At 38.0% G+C, this 20,194-nt stretch overlaps 1 protein-coding gene across 1 annotated transcript in view; it reads right to left on the bottom strand.

Annotated features, from left to right (window-relative positions):
• Positions 1-20,194, bottom strand: part of XRN1 (5'-3' exoribonuclease 1) — a 111,749-nt gene that overhangs the window by 21,307 nt on the left and 70,248 nt on the right. The window contains exons 30-33 of the mRNA XM_020887136.2: positions 18,819-18,888; positions 13,522-13,729; positions 12,944-13,039; positions 5,208-5,310 (exon numbers count right to left, since the gene is read on the bottom strand). Of these exons, the coding sequence (XP_020742795.2) occupies positions 5,208-5,310; positions 12,944-13,039; positions 13,522-13,729; positions 18,819-18,888 (477 nt within the window). The remainder of the gene's footprint in view (positions 1-5,207; positions 5,311-12,943; positions 13,040-13,521; positions 13,730-18,818; positions 18,889-20,194) is intronic.

The following is a 20,194-nucleotide window of genomic DNA, read 5'->3' as shown; positions in this document are numbered from 1 at the left end:
AAAATATATAAAATGTGTTAGAGAATATGAACAACAAAATACTTGCACATAGTCTTAACAAAAATCTGTAATATAATTTGAATTTATTTATCTATTTATTTTACATTTTTTGGCCATGCCTTGCAGCACGTAAGATCTTAGGTTCCCCAACCAAAGACTAAACTTGTGCCCCTGTAGTGGAAGCATGATGTCTTAACCACTGGACTGCCAGGGAAGTCCCTGGAGTAATGTAATAGGCAAGTGTTTATATACACAAAAAGGTAACTGGGTTACTCTAAATAAAATTTAAATTTATCTCAAAATGTGGTTAGTGAGGTGACATCAGCAAAAATACTGAAGGACCTCTACAAATTCTTTCCTCCATAAAAGCAACAAGAAAATGAATATAAATATTACCAGAATCCTAATTTTCAGAATGATGGAAATTAATCAAAGACCTGCAACAATCTGGGATGTATTTCTTCAAGAAAAAAGACTGAATCTTAGTAAAAGCAGTGAGCTTTGTGACATTTGAATTTGCCCAATTCAGTTCCATCCCTTACTCTCCAGTTCCATGAAGCCTTGGGGAAAAAAAACAGGTAGTATTTTTTTGGGTGAAAATCCACAGCCTGGCTGCTACTTGAGATTAGAATGAGGCTAGAGCTCTTTCAAAGTGTTATTCCAACATTCTATGAGCCCAGTATACCATGATACCAAAATTAAAGACATCACAAGAAAATTACAAATGTCCTTTATGAATACAGATGCAAAGATCCTCAACAAAATACCAATGAATAGAATCTTGTAGTGTATAAGGAGGATTATACACTAAGATCTAGTGGGATTTATCCCAGGTATGCAAGGTTGGTTCAACATATGAAAAACAATCAATGAAAAAAAACACATCGAACGCATAAAGGACAGAAACCATGTGATCATCTCAAAAGTCAAAGAAATAGCATGTGACAAAAACTTACATCCCTCCAAGGTTAAAAAAAATCAACAATCTAGGAATACAAAGAAACTTCTTCACCTAATAAAGGTCAGCTATCAAAACCCCACAGTTAACATTATATTTAATGATGAAAGACTGAAAGCTTACCCTTAAGATAAAGACAAGGATGCCTACCCTCACCACTTCTATTTAACTAGTGGTTTTAGCCACACAATTAGGCAAGAAAAATAAACAAGGCATCCAGATTGTATAGGAAGAAGTAAAACTACATTTGTTGAAGCCACAAAAAACTAGGGCTAATAAATAAGTTCAACAAGGTGGAGAAATACAAAATCAATATACAAAAGTTAGTTTTATTTCTATAAACAGTAATGAATAATATGCCCTTAAAATTAAGAAAACAGCTCCACTGACAAATGCAATAGAATAAAATACTTAGTAATAAATTTAACAAAAAATTCAAGACTTATACACTGAATACTACAAGACATCATTGAAAGAAATAGAAAGGCTTACTGAAGATGATAATACTACCCAAAGTGGTCTACAGATTCAGTATAATCCCTATAGAAATTCCAGCTGCTATATTTGCAGAAATAGACAAGCTGATCCTAAAATTGACATGGAAATGCAAGAGACCAGAACTTGACAATATAATCTTGAAAAACAAAGTTGGAGGATTCAACTTTGTTGAACTTTCCAATTGCAAAACTGATAACAAAACTATGGTAATGAAGATGGTGTGTTGTGCACAAAAATATGGAATATAAATCTGTGAAATGCAATTAGAGACTAGAAATAAACCTATGCATCTGTGGTCAACTGATTTCTGACAAGGGTGCCAAGACAATTCAATGGAGTGCAAAGAAAATTCAATGAGCAAAGAACAGTCTTTTAATACATAGTGCTGGGACAACTAGATGTCTGTATGCAAAAGAGTGAATATGGACTTATACCATATATGGTATGCAGTTATTCAAAAATGGAAAAAAGACCTAAATGTTACAGATAAAACTGTAATGCTCTTAGAAGAAAACACAGGTGGAAATTTTTGTGACCTTGAATTAGGTAATGGTTGCTTAGATGATACCTAAAGCACAAGCAACTAAAGAAAAAGTAGAAATAGAAAAATTGGACTTGGTCAAAATTAAAAACTTTTGTGCTTCAAGGACACTGTAAAGAAAGTTAAAAGACAACCACAGAATGATAGCACATATCTGCAAATCAAATATCTGAACAGCATATAGTATATAGAACATAGAAAGTACTTCATAGGATATGGAATATTAAAAGTACTCTTACAACTCAAGAACAAAAAGACAGCCTAACTTTAAAAATTTTATTTTCAAGCAATGTATTTTTAACTTGGATGCAAACAAACAACAACAAAAAAAAAGAGAGAGAGAGAGAAAGAAAATCCCCTGGAGACCAAAACTGTAAATCAAGGTAGGATTAGTTGATTTGTCCCTCTGGGCAGTGTTCCTGACCTGGTTTGATTTAAACTTCAGGTATTTGGTTCTTTCACTTTGCAGGTGAAGAACTGAAGGCTCATAAGGGGCATGGCATTTCACATGGATGTGACTTCTTAGGGGCGCGGTTTCCTAGGAGAGGTGATGTGAAGTTTTGAACTGAACTGCCACAGCATATGAAAGTGTAAGGTCATGGTTCTTATGTTCTCACACTAGTCCTCCCATTATTGTTATTACTACTATTGCTGCTGCTGTCATTAATAAAAGCACTGAGTATTCCTGATGGAACCCAGAACCCAGTGGCTGTTCCGAGGAGTCAATAAGGGCAGTTCAGCTGATTCAGTCTTTTCTGGGTGCAAACACCCTTAAACTTGACCACTGTCCACTGAGGACGAGGCTGTTGTTCCATCTTCCAGAGAAGCCTGAGGCCCAGCATGGAGGAGCCCGGGCTTGGCCAGGATTCTTGAAAACCCAGTGTACAAGGAGAGGGCAGGCTGCATCCCAATATACTCCTGCTCCTACCAGAATTCAGGGTGGAGTGGCCACAGGTCACCAAGGCTTGGCCACTGACACAAGTACTCCCTTGCCAGGGCTGCCACTGCTGGGGGCGTACCAGGAGCAGTGGGGTACAGGCTGGCACCCTTTCCCAGCTGGGTGCATGCCTGACTGGGGTGCACGCTCCTTTCAGGGTACCCACACTTTCCTCCGGCCTACACCTTCTGGCCTGAGAGACACATTAGCTGTGACCGCTCATCTCCCAGACCCTGGCAACCACAAACCCACTCTTTCTCTCTCTGGATTTTCTTGTTCTGGACATTTTGTAGAAATGGAATCACACATTCTATGGCTTTCTGCGTCTGGCTTTTCTTACCTGCATTGTATCTGGGGGCTCACCTGCTTTGCAGGGTGTGTCACCGCCGAAGTTTGAATTTGTACTGCCTGCCCTGTGTCCCTGGGACCCCAGCAGCACGAGTACCTTCCCAAAGCCCAGGATCTGGAGAGGCACCCCACCACACCCCTGGCATGGAGCATGGTGTTGCACACACACCCTGGGCCCAGTGGCTACTCACACCTGGTCCTCTAACATCTGCCCAGAACCCTTTGTCCTTTCCTTTCTGCAAGCTAACACTCACACACCCTCTTGGCCTCATCTCACTTGCCTCCTCCTCGGGGAAGCCCTCCATGCAGGCATGGACCTCTGAAAGTTTGTCTCTTGGCTCCGTCCACTTCCCCCACCTCGCCCCTCTCTTGTAGGGTTTGGAATGACACTTCATCCTGCCACCCTCTGTGCCTTATCTGTCTCCTGGGTTAGGCTGCAGATTCAAGTGGGCTGGGTGTGTGTGTTAGTCATTCGGTCATGTCCGACTCTTTGTGATCCCATGGACTATGGCCTGCCAGGCTTCTCTGTCCATGGAATTCTCCAGGCTAGAATACTGGAGTGGGTACCTCCTCCAGTGAAGACAACCTAATTTTATTTATTTACTTTTATTTATTTATTTATTTATTTTTGACAACCTAATTTTAAAATGAGCAAAGGATTTGAACGTTTCTCCAAAGAAGATAAACAGCCAATAAGCACATGAAAACATGCTCACCACTATTAGTTATTAATGAATTAGAAATGAAAACCACAAGGAAACTCCACTTTACATTTACTAGGATGACTATAACAAAAAAGCTGGATAACAACATTCCGTAACAAGTGTTGTGGAGGATGGGAAGAAATTGGACCCTCATATATTGCTGGTGGGAACGTAAAATGGTACAGCCATTTTGGAAAACAGCGTGGTAGTTCCACAAAAACTTAGGCATAGAGTTAACTCAGTTAACTCAGTAAATAAATAAAAGACTCAGTTATTTCTTAACTTCATATATACTCAAGAGACCTGTAACCATAGCCATTTTGGAAAACAGTGTGGTAGTTCCACAAAAACTTAGGCATAGAGTTAACTCAGTTAACTCAGTAAATAAATAAAAGACTCAGTTATTTCTTAACTTCATATATACTCAAGAGACCTGTAACCATATGTTCACACAAAAGTGAAGTCACTCAGTCGTGTCTGACTCTTTGCGACCCCATGGACTGTAGCCTCCCAGGCTCCTCCATCCATGGGACCAGGCAAGAGTACTGGAGTGGGTTGCCATTTCCTTCTCCAGAGGATCTTCCCGACCCAGGGATCGAACCTGGGTCTCCTGCATTGTAGGCAGACACTTTACCATCTGTGCCACCAGGTGTTCACACAAAAACTTGTATATAAATATCCACAGTAGCATTATTTATTATAACAAAAAAGTGCAAATGACCAACATATCCATCAATGGGAGGATGGATCAACAAAACGTTGTATTCATGTAATAGAAAATTGTTTAGTCCTAAAAAGGAATGAAGTACTCATATATGCTACAACATGGATGAATCTTGAAAAGATTATGCCGAGTGAGCAGAATCGGTCTCAAAGATCACATATTTTATGTTTCTATTTATAGGAAATGTCCAGAACAGGTCAATTCACAGAGGCAGAAGTAATTAGCAGTTGCCAGGGATAGGGGAATGACTACTAGTAAGTACAGACTAATGAGTATGACTACTAATAAGTATGATATTTCTTTTGGGGTGATAAAAATGTTCTAAATTTAGATACTAGCATTGGTTGTACAACTTTGTGAAAACACTAAAAAAACACTGATTGAACTATAAAAGGATGAATTTTATGATATGTGAATTATAACAATAAAGCTGTTAATTTATAAAAATAAAAGGAAGCACTTAGCACCATATATATACTTTCTAACTCATAACTTACATTTTCTGTGAGGCTCATGTTTTCTCTGCTTAACGCTGTTGTCATTAAAGCCAGTTTTATGATGTTGAGTTACTTGACTTATTTCTTGAGGTAGAACTGCACCCTGAAAGTTAAAATTCTTATAAATGATTTAAATAAACTCTTAATATTAAACCTACTTCTCTTCCTCAATGCTTAATAGTTACTTTATTATTTTTTTGTAAAAATTATAGACTTCATTAGAAAAAGATTTAAGGAATTCAGAAAAGTAAAGAGAATTTAAGAAAACCATTCAAATTCTACCACCCTTGAAATAACTATTATTGACATTATGATCATCACTCCAGACACTTCTCTATGCACTAGATATAAAGGTACATAGAAAACAATCACTTTATAAAAATGCTTTCAACAGAAAGAATTAAGTTTAATTTTGTTTGAAGTTAATTCAGAAACCAAAGATCAAACTTTAGTTGAATGTTTCTTCGCAACAGAAATATCAGCCTCTAAAGATCTTTCTAAATTTGCTTCCAAGTAACCCTACCTCTAGAGTATGTGAGATGAGAGATGAGTAGGTGTTAAGAAGAGAGAACTGGACATGTTCAAGGTAAAGGATCAGTACTATTCTCTTGACTTCATTATTTTAAATATTTCCATTAATGAATTTTTAAAAATTTATTATTCCTGCCCCCATGTTATAAAAGTTGAGGATATTAGTCCTTCCACATCCCTTCCCCCAGCACCTGATCTTTATTAATTAATATGTTGTCAAGGTATCCAACTGCTGGAAGACTACTACTACCAGATAGCAAGACTGATTATAAAGCTACTGTAACTGAGACAGCACATGAATGGACAAAATTAGCAAAATGACATATGAGTAAGTTTCATATAAAGATCATATCTAATCTTTTTGCTTTCTGATAGGGAGAAGAGGCATGAAGGCAAAAAGAGACAGATAAATTGCCATAGCTGAAGTGGGAGGCAGAAGCAGAGTAGAGGGTGGAGATGTTCAATATAAATTAATCTTTCTCTAATGATTAATTTTGCTTCTGGTGGACCCTATTTATTTTCTTCTGAGCACAGATGAATGAACACTGGGTATGAGCAAAGGCATCTCATGTTCTAGTCGGCAGTGGACATGCTCCAAAACAGTTGTGATATGCACCAAAGTGTGAAGGAAGGTCTAGTGAATTCACATGCACAGGAACATCTAGGGTTCTTTGGTCTTTAAGACTAAAGAAAAGGGCCAGGAGATTTCCATCTGCACAGCACAATGGCTGGTGGGAATCTGGGCTATAGCAGTTCATTTCAGAGAATTCTGATGCTAAAAAGGGAATCAAAATATCAGGATCAATAGAATGCTTTGAACAAATATTGTGTGTCTATTATGTGCCAGGCATAGTAAGATGTACTTTGCATCCATTATCTTAACATCATTATAATAATGCTACAATCATAAAAATGCTATGCTGTATTCAGATTCTATGTTATAGATGACAGAACTGAGGCTCAAAATGATAATGGTTATAGGAGAGCTGACATCTGAGCCCTAATTCTAAAACCCATGTTCACAGTATGATTTCAGAGAAAAAGTGCCATAACTTTAATAAGAAAATATTCCACTTTTAAATATAGTTTTTTGAATTATTCTGTTTGATGTCTACATGTCTATTTATGTTAGTTGTATTGTTGTATTTTGCCAAAAAAACTTGAACGTTTCTTAAAAGACTTTTTAAAAAAGCAGTTTTATCAACAGGTTCACAATAATACTGAGAGGAAGGTACAAAGATTCCCCTATCCCCCCCACCCCCACCTCCATACACGCATAGCCTTCCCCATTATTATCATCTCCCACTGGAGTAGTACATTTGTGACAACTGATGAACCTACACTGACACATAACTGCTATTTAAAGTCCATATTTTACATTGGTTCCACTCTTGTTGTTATATATTTTGTGGGTCTGGACAAATGTGTAATGACATGTATCTAACATTATACAGAATATATTCATGGCTCCAAAAATCTTCTGTGCTCCACCTATTATCTCTCCCTTTCCCAATAATCCCTGGCGACCACTGTTATTTTTACTGTCTCTGTAGTTCTGCCTTTCCCAGAAGCTTGAATACCTTAAAAAAAAAATCATGTTGAGTTCTCTTGAATTTGCTTATTAGATGAATAGCAGGCTGTTTATTAATGCTTCATGGATATAAGGGTTGTATACGGTAGCTCATAATTCTTAGAATATAGAGGAGAAAAAACATGGGAGTGTTCAGTTGACATGAATAATGAAATAGCACCTTAATAACAGGAGATGCATACAGAAGATTCTATGGAAATACAAAATATCAAGTGTTGAGTTCCATCTAAAGGAAATTGGTGGTAACATGCCAGTAGACCTTTTGGCAGTGAGAGAGGAAAGAGAAGGAAGAAACAATACAAACATGTAACCTGAAATGGAAATTATCTGTTTATGGGAGAGGGAAAGTAAGGAGATCAATTTGACTGGAAGAGAGCATTTTACCAAACAGCTGGACATACTTTATATAAGAACTGTGCAGGGTTAGATTATAGAAGACCTAGATATTAGTTTGAGTTGAGCCTGAACTCCAGTAGTTTTAAACAGGGAGCCCTATAAATTCTAGAATATTTGAGTAACATTATTTTAGGGTTTGAAAAGACCTCAGAGTTCATCTACGTCCAAAGCCTTAATTTTACACCTGAGGCCAAAGAAGCCCAGGGAAATTAGATTTGTGCAATCTGAGGCACAAAACCTGATTTCCTAATTCTAATATCAGGTTTATATTCACTATACTGCCTCAGGGTATAAAGTGAGTTCAAAACTAGGAATCTTGGACTTCCCTGCAGGTACAGTGGATAGGAACCTGCATGTCAACGTAGGGGTCATGGGTTCGATCCCTGGTCTGGGGAAGATTTCACATGCCGTGGAGCAACTAAGCCCATGTGCCACAACTACTGAGCCTGAGAAGCCACAGCAATGAGAAGCCTGCACACCACAACTAGAGAATAGCCCCTGTTCACTACAACTAGAGAAAGCCCACACAAAAGGACGAAGACCCAACACAGACAAAAAATAAATAAAAATTATAAAAAAGTCCCAGGAGATCTTATTAATTAGATACTTGACTCAATTATGCCATGGGGCCAACACAGGTGAAAAGATCTTTAGGAAAGATTATGTAGGTAGTACTACGTAAGAAGGGCTAGAAAGACATAACAAACAGGAAGCACAGACAGGAGGTTTATCTAGGGCGAGGGGCACAATTTAAGGTCCCGTTGTAAAACTGAGAAGGGGCAAAAAGATTTGGGATCTCAATGCAAAAAATATTAGAAAGAAGCAAAAACGTTTAACTTCATGCTTTTCAGATTATACACCCAGGTAAATGGTTATGCTGGAAAGAAGGTATAAGAGGTTTTAGGTGAGGTCAGTTGTGAGCTATCTTAAAGTTGAGGTGATGGTGTAGCATCCATCTATACCCATCTTCTAGAAAGTGGAGATACTGGTTGATCCTGATTGAAAGGTTGGAATCAGGGACACAGACCGAGTGGTAAATAGCAGAGAAGTAAGAGTCACCGTTAAGCAACAGGGAAAACAAATCTGTTGTGTTTTGGGAACAGTCCCCAGTGAAAGGGTGAAAGCATACAAAGAACTTGAACACACAGGGAAGGGAAAAAGGAGACAGGGTAATGTTTTCTCTTAGAGCAGAACTCCTTGAAAGAATTACCTATATTTGGTTCCTCTGATTTCTCTCCTCCTCTTCTCTCTTAAACCCACTCTTAGCAGTATTTCACTCCTATCATTCAACTGAAACTGCTCTTGTCAAGGTTCCCAATGGCCTTCATGTGTTAAATTCTGTATGTAGTCAATTCTCAGCTTTCATCTTAACTGATCCATCTACAGCATTTGACACAGCTGATTACTCTATTATAACATCTATTCTTCACTTGGCATGTATAAACCACCCTTCCCTGGCTTTCTTCCTGTCTCACAGGCCATTCCTTTTCAGTCTTCTTTTTAGTCTCTCCAACTCTTGAAAGATGGAATGCTCTAAGGTTAAGTTACTGAACCCCTTTTATATCTATATCCAAGAAAGTGGATACAGATAATTCAGTCGCTCAGTCGTGTCCGACTCTGCGACCCCATGAAGTGCAGCATGCCAGGCCTCCCTGACCATCACAAACTTCTGGAGTTTACTCAAACTCATGTCCATTGAGTTGGTGATGCCATCCAATCGTCTCATCCTCTGTTGTCCCCTTCTCCTTCTGCCCCCAACCCCTCCCAGCATCAGGGTCTTTTCCAGTGAGTCAACTCTTCGCATGAGGTGGCCCAAAGTATTGGAGTTTCAGCTTCATCATCAGTCCTTCTAATGAACATCCAGGACTGATCTCCTTTAGGATGGACTGCTTGGATCTCCTTGCAGTCCAAGGGATTCTCAAGAGTCTTCTCCTTGGTGTGTATGCCCAGAAGTGGGATTGCTGGGTCATATGGCAGTTCTATTTCCAGCTTTTTAAGAAATTTCCACACTGTTTTCCATAGTGGCTGTACTAATTTGCATTCCCATCAACAGTGTAAGAGGGTTCCCTTTTCTCCACACCCTCTCCAGCATTTATTGCTTGTAGACTTTTGGATAGCAGCCATCCTGACTGGCGTATAATGGTACCTCATTGTGGTTTTGATTTGCATTTCTCTGATAATGAGTGATGTTGAGCATCTTTTCATGTGTTTGTTAGCCATCTGGGCATACACACCAAGGAAACCAGATCTGAAAGAGACACGTGCACCCCAATGTTCATCGCAGCACTGTTTGTGATAGCCAGGACATGGAAGCAACCCAGATGCCCATCAGCAGACGAATGGATGAGGAAGCTGTGGTACATATACACCATGGAATATTACTCAGCCATTAAAAAGAATTCATTTGAATCAGTTCTAATGAGATGGATGAAACTGGAGCCCATTATACAGAGCGAAGTAAGCCAGAAAGACAAAGACCATTACAGTATACTAACACATATATATGGACTTTAGAAAGATGGTAACGATAACCCTATATGGAAAACAGAAAAAGAGACTCAGATGTATAGAACAGACTTGTGGACTCTGGGAGAAGGTGAGGGTGGGATGTTTCAAGAGAATAGCATTGAAACGTGTATATTATCTAGGGTGAAACAGATAACCAGCCCAGGTTGGGTACATGAGACAAGTGCTCAGGCCTGGTGCACTGGGAAGACCCAGAGGGATTGGGTGGAGAGGGAGGTGGGAGGGGGGACTGGGATGGGGAATACATGTAAATCCATGGCTAATTCATTTCAATGTATAACAAAAACTACTGTAATGATGTAAAGTAATTAGCCTCCAACTAATAAAAAAAAAAAAAAAAGAAAAAGAAAAAAAAAAAAAAAAGAGTCTTCTCCAACACCACAGTTCAAAAGCATCAATTTTTTGGTGCTCAGCTTTCTTCACAGTCCAATTCTCATATCCATACATGACCACTGGAAAAACCATAGCCTTGACTAGACGGACCTTTGTTGGCAAAGTAATGTCTCTGCTTTTTATTTTTTTTTTATGTCTCTGCTTTTTAATATGCTATCTAAGTTGGTCATAACTTTCCTTCCAAGGAGTTAAGTGTCTTTTAATTTCATGGCTGCAATCACCATCTGCAGTGATTTTGGAGCCCCAAAAAATAAAGTCTGACACTGTTTCCCCATCTACAGATAACATATATATATACATATCTTGGGTATATTTAAATATATGTGTATATATATATATATGCACATATATTCACATCTGCACATACGTAAAACGACTTCCAAATTTCAAATTTATCTCACTAGCCTGAACAACATTTATGACCTTCAGACTCAAATGTCCAACTCTACATCTCCACTCAGATATTTAACTCTGATATCTCTTCTTAAATGTTTAACATGCATCTCAAACTTATTAAAACTGAATTCCTGATCTTCCCCCATAGATCTACCAGACCTTCAGTTTTTCCCATCTCAGTTAACAGCCCACCTATCATTTTAGTTACTCAGGCCTAAAGAGTCATATCCTTTAATACATTATTTCTCTTTTACCCCATATCCATTTCATCATCAGCTGGAAATCCCTTCCAAATATGTTAAGAATTTGACTACTTCTCACAGGGTCCTACTATCCTGATCCAAGTCACTATCAACTCAATCTTGATGATTTCAGTAATTTCTGAACTACCCTGTTTCCATCTTGGTTCCTCTACATTCTATTCTCAAGGTAGCAGGCAGAGTGATAGAATTAAAATATAAGTCAAATCATGTCACTCTGCTGTGCAAAACGCTTTACTGATTCCTTGTCTGAGTAAAAGCCAATGTCCTTATAATGATCCAGAAGGACCTACTAGTATCTATCTGTTAGCTTTCTAATTACATTTCCTACAACTCACCGTACTGATTCAGACAAACTGTCTTCTTCCTTGTGTATGTCAGAGATCACCACTCCCAACAGGAGCTTTGACTTCGTCTGGAATACTCACTCCTCAGATATCTATATATCCGACTCTTCATTTCATTCAAATCTTTGCCCAAATGTTACTGGAACATTCCATTTAAAATTACAAAACCTTACCTGCCCTCTCCACTAAATTCCCTATCCTGCTTCCCTACAATTTTTCTCAAACTTATATTATCATCTAATACCATTTATTTATTTTTGTCTTATTTATTATCCTTTTCTCCCTACTATACTAATTGTATATGAGCCCGGATTTTTGTTGTTTTCAGCTGTATTCTTGGTGCATAGAACAATGCCTGGCACATGGTAGGCACTTAATGTATTGAATGAATGAAAGAATGATTTAAAAAAGCACTCCTGAAGAATGAGTGGTTGGCAATATTAAATAAACAGAGGAAAAAAGGGTTTAAAAATCTGGATATGGGTTACATTTATGTAGAAAGCATTTATGAATGATCTAAGGAAAACTTGAAATATATTACATTGGCAGAGGTGACTTGTGCACTGTCACTCTCACCCTTTTTTTTTTAAATTTTAGATTTTTTTCCCCCCATTTTATAAATTTATTTTAAAATTGAAGTATAGCTGACTTAAAATGTTGTTATCACTCTCATTTTTATTTAAATTTCACCATCATTGCCTTTGCTATTTTCCCCTCTCTAGCACTGATAATGCCACCATCACTGGAGATATTAGAATAAATTAGGCCCTTATGGTGCAGGCCACCATGAGAGGACATTCCTTTTTGACTGAAGCTGAGAAGAAGGTAACTAGCAAAAAATGTAGTAGGAATTTGTTTCTTTTCATCTTCCTTTGTTTGGTGCCTGAGTCTCCTCTTTTAGCAGAATTTCTTTCCTTTTCTTAATCTTGATCATGGAATGTGAATTCGCTCATTCATATTTAAGACAACCAACTGCCAGCATAAAGCTATACATTCAAGTGGAAGAGAATAAGTTAATGAATACCATTAAAGCCTTTATTAAATTTAAAATATAGTTATTATGATTTGTAAACAACTAGAAAAAATCCCAAACTAATTTAAAATAAAAATTTTCTATAGTCTTACTCATTGGTCCGAAAACATATGTGGCTGAAGAGAACTATGAAAATTTAAGATCAAAAGTGTTATTTCTCTTTTATGAGATTTCAGAAGAAAAACTAATCACTGCATACCTAAAAGAGAAATAGAAAATAAATTTTAAAAAAATGAAACGTCCATTAAGCAAGGTATACTAACCTTCTCTTGTAGCAGTGGCTGAAAGTGTTGAACCTTTCCAGATCCTTGTAAGGACTGCCAAATGTTACAAAATTCATCATCATCTCTAGCAGGTACCTGAGAAAGTACAAAAAACTTCTTAAGGAAAACTGAAACATAAATATGCACCAAAAAGACTAGTAGTTACCTACAAGATTTGAGAGGATTTTTGCTTGTTTCCTTTGTTACCATCTACTTACCTGTTTCCTAATTAGTCTATAATAAACCTGTTATTTGGATTTAAAAGTCTGGTTAAAATTTTAGGCCATGAAATTAAATCAAGTTAAATATCTCACATAAAACAATTCAAGTTTTGCCGTCAGGGAGATGAAATAAAGGAAATCACACAAGTTATATGGTGGGCATTTGAAAACTGCTTTTGATAAACATGAAACATAAACATGAAAAACCTTTCAAATTTACCTTTCAAATTAATGTCATTTCGTAGGGGATAACATAGATCATTTGGGTGATATAATTCAAAATATGAGTTAATCCATGAAGTAAATGTATAAAGAGAAAAGTTATTTTCAAGCCCATTAGTTAAATAAAAATCTTACTTGAGTAGGAACAAAAAGTGATTGAGGAGAATGGTTCAGGCCTCCCAAATGCCCAGATGAAACGGATGAATTTGAGCTATAGTGATTCACAGCTGGCTGTGGTTTCACAATGGCTGTCAACTTCTGATTTCCAGTTTCAGAGCGACTCCCATGAGAAAGGTTCACCAAGGCACTTGTTGGCAGTCGATAACCTCTACCAGGTGAGCACCTAAAAGTAAAAAGTTGTATCAGGGTAAGAGGGAACTAAAACTAAATGTGCTAGGGAGAAGAATCAAATAATTTTGGGTGGACTGTTCATAATTTAATTAATAAACATTATTTTTATTTTCAATTAACTGATTGATTTATGGCTGCACCAGGTCTTAGTTGCTGCATGAAGGCTTTTGCTAGTTGAGGCAAGCAGGGGCTACCCTCTCAGTGGGCGGTGGCTTCTCAAAGTTGGGCAGCTCTAGGCTGTGGGCTCAGCAGTTGTGGTGCACAAGCTCGGTGTCCTCCCTGCCCTCCTGCATGTGGAATCTTTCTGGACCAGAGACTGAATCTGTGTTCCCTGCATTAACCACTGGACCACCAGGGAAGTTCTGAATATTACTTTTAAATTCAGGAACTTGAAATTGGAGAAAGATCTCAATTTGTAAGATGATATATCTCTGGAAAGTTTTTGAATAGACTATTCAGTGCTATTAAGTGGGAGAAAAATGTTCCAGAGGTGTAGGGGAGTCTGTGTGAGCTAAGCTTGTCCTCGAAAAGGCTTGCAACAGAATAGCTTAGTTAACTAATGAATTAAATTTCAAACTTCTTTAAAAAAAAATAGTGGTTTATACAGTCTGGGTTATGAAGCTACCCAATGTGCAGCTAGTGTGGCTCTATTGATACAATAGGAAAAATGTTAGCTTTGATCACTTCCATTTCCTGATCAATTGAGTTGAGCTCTTTTTATCCTCATCTTCCCATCTTAAAGTTCTAGACCTGGGAAGGCTAAGAGACAAGCATTTGTGATTTCTTCCTTCTTGGTCATGATAAAAGTGTTTAGATATTAAAATATGCGCTCTGTGGTCAAAAGTTTTCAACTCTGTCACTTCTTTAGAATGTAATATTCTTATAGTCTGAGATCATGGGGAAGTAGAATTCTTTCATAAGAAATCTTTGTAAGATTTCCAGAAAATATTTTTGTGAGAACAATACTATAAGATTCTGCATTATGAAATGAATATACTGAAGGCAGGCAATCTTTTATATAACTCTCAATCAATCAAGAAATCCAGTGTTTCTACCTAGGAGGAGAAAAACAAACCCTGGGAAAGAAGTTAATCTTAAAAACATATTTCAAAAGTTATTTGGCTGAGGTTATTGGTAACCAACTGAAAATCAAAATCAGATATGGGATCCAGACTCTGCTGCTGCATTTAAAGGCACAGACAATGCCTTTGGCTAACAGGCACATTCAAGTTGCAAAACAATAATACCATTCTGAAGGTGATCACTTGCTGTAAGGACTGAAGATTGTGATTTTATGCAAAGAGATTAAGTAAGAGTAATTCACTTTTAATTTTAATTACCACTAATCAAAACAGAAAAGAAACTAAACAAACTTCAGTTGAGTTTTCCAGCTGGTGTTTGGAAAATAAAGGAAAACTGGAAAGGATTTCACTGAATCCTCACAATCACCTAGTGAAGTGTACACCTTCATTATGGATGAGGATATTGAGGGTCAGAATGCCTTTAACTAACTAACCTATCCAAGGAAACACCAAAGTTGAGTGAGAGAGCTCACAATTCTAATATTCCACGGTGCCTCCCATTCTAACAATCCTTTTTTCTGTCACTTTAAACTTTCTATTAATGGCTGCCCAAAATAGACTTGAGGAGGTCTCCGCCATGGTAAGCTAAAAACAAACAATACAACCTTTTTGCTTTAAACCTCCTAGTTCAGTTCAATAGCTATCATGTCCAACTCTTTGTGACCTCATGGACTATAGCACGCCAGGCCTCCCTGTCCATCACCAACTCCTGGAGTTTACTCAAACGCATGTCCATTGAGTCAGTGATGCGATCCAACCATCTCATCCTCCATCCAACCATCTCATCCCTTTCTCCTCCCGCCTTCAATCTTTCCCAGCATCAGGGTCTTTTCAAATGAGTCAGTTCTTCTGGGCATCGGGTGGCCAAAGTATTGGAGTTTCAGCTTCAACATCAGTCCTTCCAATGAATATTCAGCACTGATTTCCTTTAGGATGGACTGGTCGGATCTCCTTGCAGTCCAAGGGACTCTTGAGTCTTCTCCAACACCACAGTTCAAAGGCATCGATTCTTTGGTGCTTAGCTTTCTTTATAGTCCAACTCTCACATCCATACCTGACTACTGGAAAAACCATAGCTTTGACCAGATGGACCTTTGTTGGCAAAGTAATGTCTCTGCTTTTTAATATGCTACCTAGGTTGGTCATAACTTTCCTTCCAAGGAGTAAGCGTCTTTTAATTTCATGGCTGCAATCACCATCTGCAGGGATTTTGGAGCCCCCCAAAATAAAGTCTCTCACTGTTTCCTCATCTATTGGCATGAAGTGATGGGACCAGATGCCATGATCTTAGTTTTCTGAATGTTGAGCTTTAAGCCAACTTTTTCACTCTCCTTTCACTTTCATCAAGACGCTCTTTAGTTCTTCTTCGCTTTCTACCATAAGTGTGGTGTCATCTGCATATCTGAGGTTATTGATATTTCTCCCGGTAATCTTGATTCCAGCTTGTGCTTCATCCAGACCAGTGTTTCTCATGATGTACTCTGCATATAAGTTAAATAAGCAGGATGACAATATACAGCCTTGTCGTACTTCTTTCCTGATTTGGAACCAGTCTGTTGTTCCAGGTCTGGTTCTAACTGTTGCTTCCTGACCTGCATACAGATTTCTCAAGAGGCACGTCAGGTAGTCTGGTATGCCCATCTCTTTCAGAGTTCACCACAGTTTGTTGTGATCCACACAGTCAAAGGCTTTGGCATAGCCAATAAAGCAAAAATAGATGTTTTTCTGGAACTCTCTGGCTTTTTTGATGATACAGCGGATGTTGGCAACTTGATCTCAGATTCCTCTGCCTTTTCTAAAATCAGCTTGAACATATGGAAGTTCACAGTTCATGTACTGTTGAACCCTGGCTTGGAGAATTTTGAGCATTAGTTTGCTAGCATGTGAGATGAGTGCAATTGTGCGGAGGTTTGAGCATTCTTTGGCATTGTCTCTCTTTGGGATCAGAATGAAAACTAAGCTTTTCCTGTCCTGTGGCCACTGTTGAGTTTTCCAAATTTGCTGGCATATTGAGTGCAGCACCTTTACAGCATTATCTTTTAGGATTTGAAATAGCTCAACTGGAATTTCATTACTGCCTCTAGCTTTGTTCATAGTGATGTTTCCCAAGGCCCACTTGACTTCACATTCCAGGATGTCTGGCTCTAGGTGAGTGATCACACCATCGTGATTAACTGGGTCGTGAAGATCTTTTTTTGTATAGTTCTTCTGTGTATTCTTGCCACCTCTTCTTCTTTTTTAAAAATTAATTTATTTATTTTAATTGGAGGCTAATTACTTTACAATATTGTAGTGGTTTTTGCCATAGATCGACATGAATCAGCTATAGGCGCACATGTGTTTCCCATCCAGAACCCTCCTCCCATCTCCCTCCCCATCCCATCCCCCAGGGTCATCCCAGTGTACCAGCCCTGAGCACCCTGCCTCATGCATCAAACCTGGACTGGTGATCCGCTTCACATATGATAATATACACGTTTCAACGCTACCCTGTCTAATCATCCCACCCTCGCCTTCTCCCACAGAGTCTAAAAGACTGTTCTTTACATCTGTGTCTCTTTTGCTATCTCACATATAGTGTCATCATTATCATCTTTCTAAATTCCACATATATGTGTTAGTATACTATATTGGTGATTTTCTTTCTGACTTACTTCACTCTGTATAACAGGCTCCAGTTTCATCCACCTCATTTAAATGCATTATTTTTAATGGCTGAGTAACATTCCATTGTGCATATGTACCACAGCTTTCTTATCCATTTGTCTGCTGATGGGACATCTAGGCTGCTTCCATGTCCTGGCTATTGTAAACAGTGCTGTGATGAACACTGGGGTACAGGTGTCTCTTTCAAATCTGGTTTCCTCAGTGTGTATGCCCAGCAGTGGGATTGCTGGGTCATATTTGCCACCTCTTCTAAGTATCTTCTGCTTCTGTTAGGTGCATATCATTTCTGTCCTTTATTGAGCCCATCTTTGCATGAAATTTCCCTTGGCATCTCTAATTTTCTTGAAGAGATCTCTAGTCTTCCCCATTCTATTGTTTTCCTCTATTTCTTTGCACTGATCACCAAGGAAGTCTTTCTTATCTCTCCTTGCTATTCTTTGGAACTCTGTGTTCAAATGGGTATATCTTTCATTTTCTCCTTTGCCAGTTATCCTAACTGCCAGTTATCTTTTCTCCCCTTCAAGGTCAAACTTCTCAAGGGTTAGCTGTTTCTTGTCTCCTTTACTCCACTTGCTGTTCACTCCTCAAACCATTCCAACCTAGCCTGAGCGTCTACAATTTCACTAAAACAAATGACAAAGAGTTATTATGTCTCTCAATTCAAAGAATGTTTCTATTCCTCAAGTTATTTAACCATTAAAAAAATGATTAACCATTAAAAATCTGATCATGTCATATTTCTGATTTTGATAGCTTCATACTGCTTTAAGGATAAAGACCAAGATACCACAATCCTTAGCATGTTCTGAAAGCTGGTTACCAGTTCCTGCACAGTGTGGTCCATGTTCTTTTCCCTTACTCTAATCTTACATAGTTGCTGAGGCTGACACACCTGCATTCTTTTAGTCTTTTAAATGAGTGAAAATGTCCTCTGCGGCATATGCTATTGTTTTTCTGACCACCTGTTACTACTCTTTCAGTACCTAGTCTTCATGTCCCATTTTAAACATCACTTCAAGAAAGCCTTTCTAGAACTCTCAGAACACATCACACTCTATTATAGACACCTGAACTATTAATACTTCTTCCCAGCACTTGTCACATTTTAATTAAAAATTACTGTTTTTAGTAAGTTAGTTATATCCCTTACTAAAGTGAAAGCTCTGTGACGTAGAAACCATGTCTGTCTTATTAACTGTTACAACCCTAGTAACAAGTATGATGTCTCATATGTACTAGGAACTGAAATTGTGGACAAATAAGCAAGTGATGTAAAGTCACTGGCCATATGGACATATTTATGAAGTGAAATTATCATCTGGAAATACAAACCTTATTGTTAAGCCTCCAGGAAATTCTTCATCAAATAATACTTCAAATAGTACATCAGCTTCTCTATTAGCTGTTTAAAAAAGAGAGATTGAAAAATCATATGATAAAAAAATAGAATGTGAGTTTTTGGAGTTTTAGAAGCATTACAACTATCAATACAGATGCAAATGAAAAGAAGATAAGCTCACAGATTCCCTTACCAGTATTAACTTAAAGAAAAATAATACTATTTTAAATTAGATGCTGTGAGAATTAATTATATTTTTATCTGTTTTTTATAAGTTGGAAATTATTCACAAAAAGAGAGTTAATTAAAGAGATAACTCTGGAATTTGTAGTTTAGAAAGTTTTACAGTTAGACAAAGGAAATGAAGATTTGAAGACATGGCAGTAATGAGAGAAAGAGAATGGAGAGAAAGGATATATTACTAGATAGAATTGGCAGGAGTTTGTGACCTGTATAGATAAAAAGACTGGAGATGGCAAAGATGACTCCAAGGTTCTGGCAGGAGATGACTTGGTAGATAATGGATGTCATGATTGAGACATGATACATGTGAGGAAGACTATGGTACAATAAACCTTAAAGAGGAGCAGAGAAGAATAAATTTGGCAGACAGGATGATAGGATAAAACTGGAGAGTTTAAATTTACTGAAGTTCCAAGGTAAAGTGAAATCATTAGCTGTAACAACATTTGAATTCTAAGCCCAAACTAATCAGTCTATCACATAAGTTCAGAACAGAATCTCTCTCTCCCTCTCCCCACCTCCACCCTTTCCATTCCCTTGGTTCTGTTTTTCTGGAGAACCCTGACTAATATCATATCTGATACTGTGTTAACCCACGGTAGGCACTGGGGGATATGTCCCTCATTCTCAGTCTTTCATTGTCCAATTGGAACCAGGCCTGCAGAGCTCTGAAGGCTATATCCTTCATCTGACACTTTTACCTAAAATCTAAACCCAAGAAAGTGGGGCTCAATGAGAAGCAAGAGTCTCTTCTGTGAAGGTTTAAGATCCACTTTTCAGGTTTCTTTTCTTGTCTGAGGGAGGAGCCACTTACTGAAAAGATTATTGAACGAAGGACTGTTCACCCCCTTTAGCGGAGATTTCTATGGAGATGAGGCATCAGGTGAAGGCAGTAAGACAAATATTCCCCTTTACATTCCATGTCCATGGGATGTATGCTTAATAAATGACAAAGCTTTTTCCACTTAGTGTAGATACAGCTTTAAAATTCTTCTCTAGACAAAATTCTAACTGGTCACTATTGACTGGGGTTGTCAGAAGAAAGGAAACTTCTGTTATCAGTACTAAGGCCTTTTCAGAACAACCTAATCAGACTAGACTTCACTAAGCTCAGAATTTGAACTGC

The sequence above is a fragment of the Odocoileus virginianus genome, chromosome 4 (assembly GCF_023699985.2).
Source record: "Odocoileus virginianus isolate 20LAN1187 ecotype Illinois chromosome 4, Ovbor_1.2, whole genome shotgun sequence".
Lineage (NCBI taxonomy): Eukaryota > Metazoa > Chordata > Mammalia > Artiodactyla > Cervidae > Odocoileus > Odocoileus virginianus.
The sequence above is the reverse complement of the archived record's forward strand: the minus strand, read 5'-3'. Positions and strand labels throughout refer to the sequence as shown.